Here is a 533-nt window from a genome sequence, read left to right as displayed (position 1 = left end):
CCCAGGGAGGCCCAGGAAAGGGAAAGAGGGCTGAGCCCGTGCTGGCCACAGAGAGATCCATCTGCAGCCTCAGGGACCCCTTGCCTGGCTCTGGACTCAGGTGCTTCTCCAAGACATCCATGCAGCTCCCAGAGGCTTCAGAGGGGCTGCAGGGGGTGCTGGACTGAGCTCTAGACCTCACCCAAAGTCCTGGGCCCCACTGAACTCTAGGCCTTCCCCTGGCCTTGGCACCATGGTAGCCTCCTGCCCTCGATCCAAAGCACCTTCAGGGTTCCTGACTGGGTCTGGGCACCTGCTGGCAGGAGCTGACCTCAGCATCTGTCCCCCAGGCCCCCGCTGGCCGTCACATCCAGGGTGATGACAGTGACTGTGAGGCCCCACACCCAGCCACTAACTGAGCCCCTCATCACCGTGGAGCTCTCCTACATCATCAATGTGAGTGGGGCCCTGGGCAGGGACCCTGGGTATGCCCTAGCCAGGGCAGTCAAAGGCCTGTCTGGTGGGGAGGTGGTCTGCCCTGATGGCAGGCTGAA

At 63.0% G+C, this 533-nt stretch overlaps 1 protein-coding gene across 1 annotated transcript in view; it reads left to right on the top strand.

Moving 5' to 3' along the window:
* ADGRB2 (adhesion G protein-coupled receptor B2) overlaps positions 1–533 on the top strand; it is a 30,973-nt gene that overhangs the window by 17,662 nt on the left and 12,778 nt on the right. The window contains 1 exon segment of the mRNA XM_007468655.1: positions 330–435. Coding sequence (XP_007468717.1) covers positions 330–435 — 106 coding nt within the window.

The sequence above is a fragment of the Lipotes vexillifer genome, unplaced genomic scaffold (assembly GCF_000442215.2).
Source record: "Lipotes vexillifer unplaced genomic scaffold, Lipotes_vexillifer_v1.1 scaffold1261, whole genome shotgun sequence".
Classification (NCBI taxonomy): Eukaryota; Metazoa; Chordata; class Mammalia; order Artiodactyla; family Lipotidae; genus Lipotes; species Lipotes vexillifer.
Note: the sequence above shows the minus strand (reverse complement) of the source record. Positions and strands in the feature narration are given on the sequence as shown.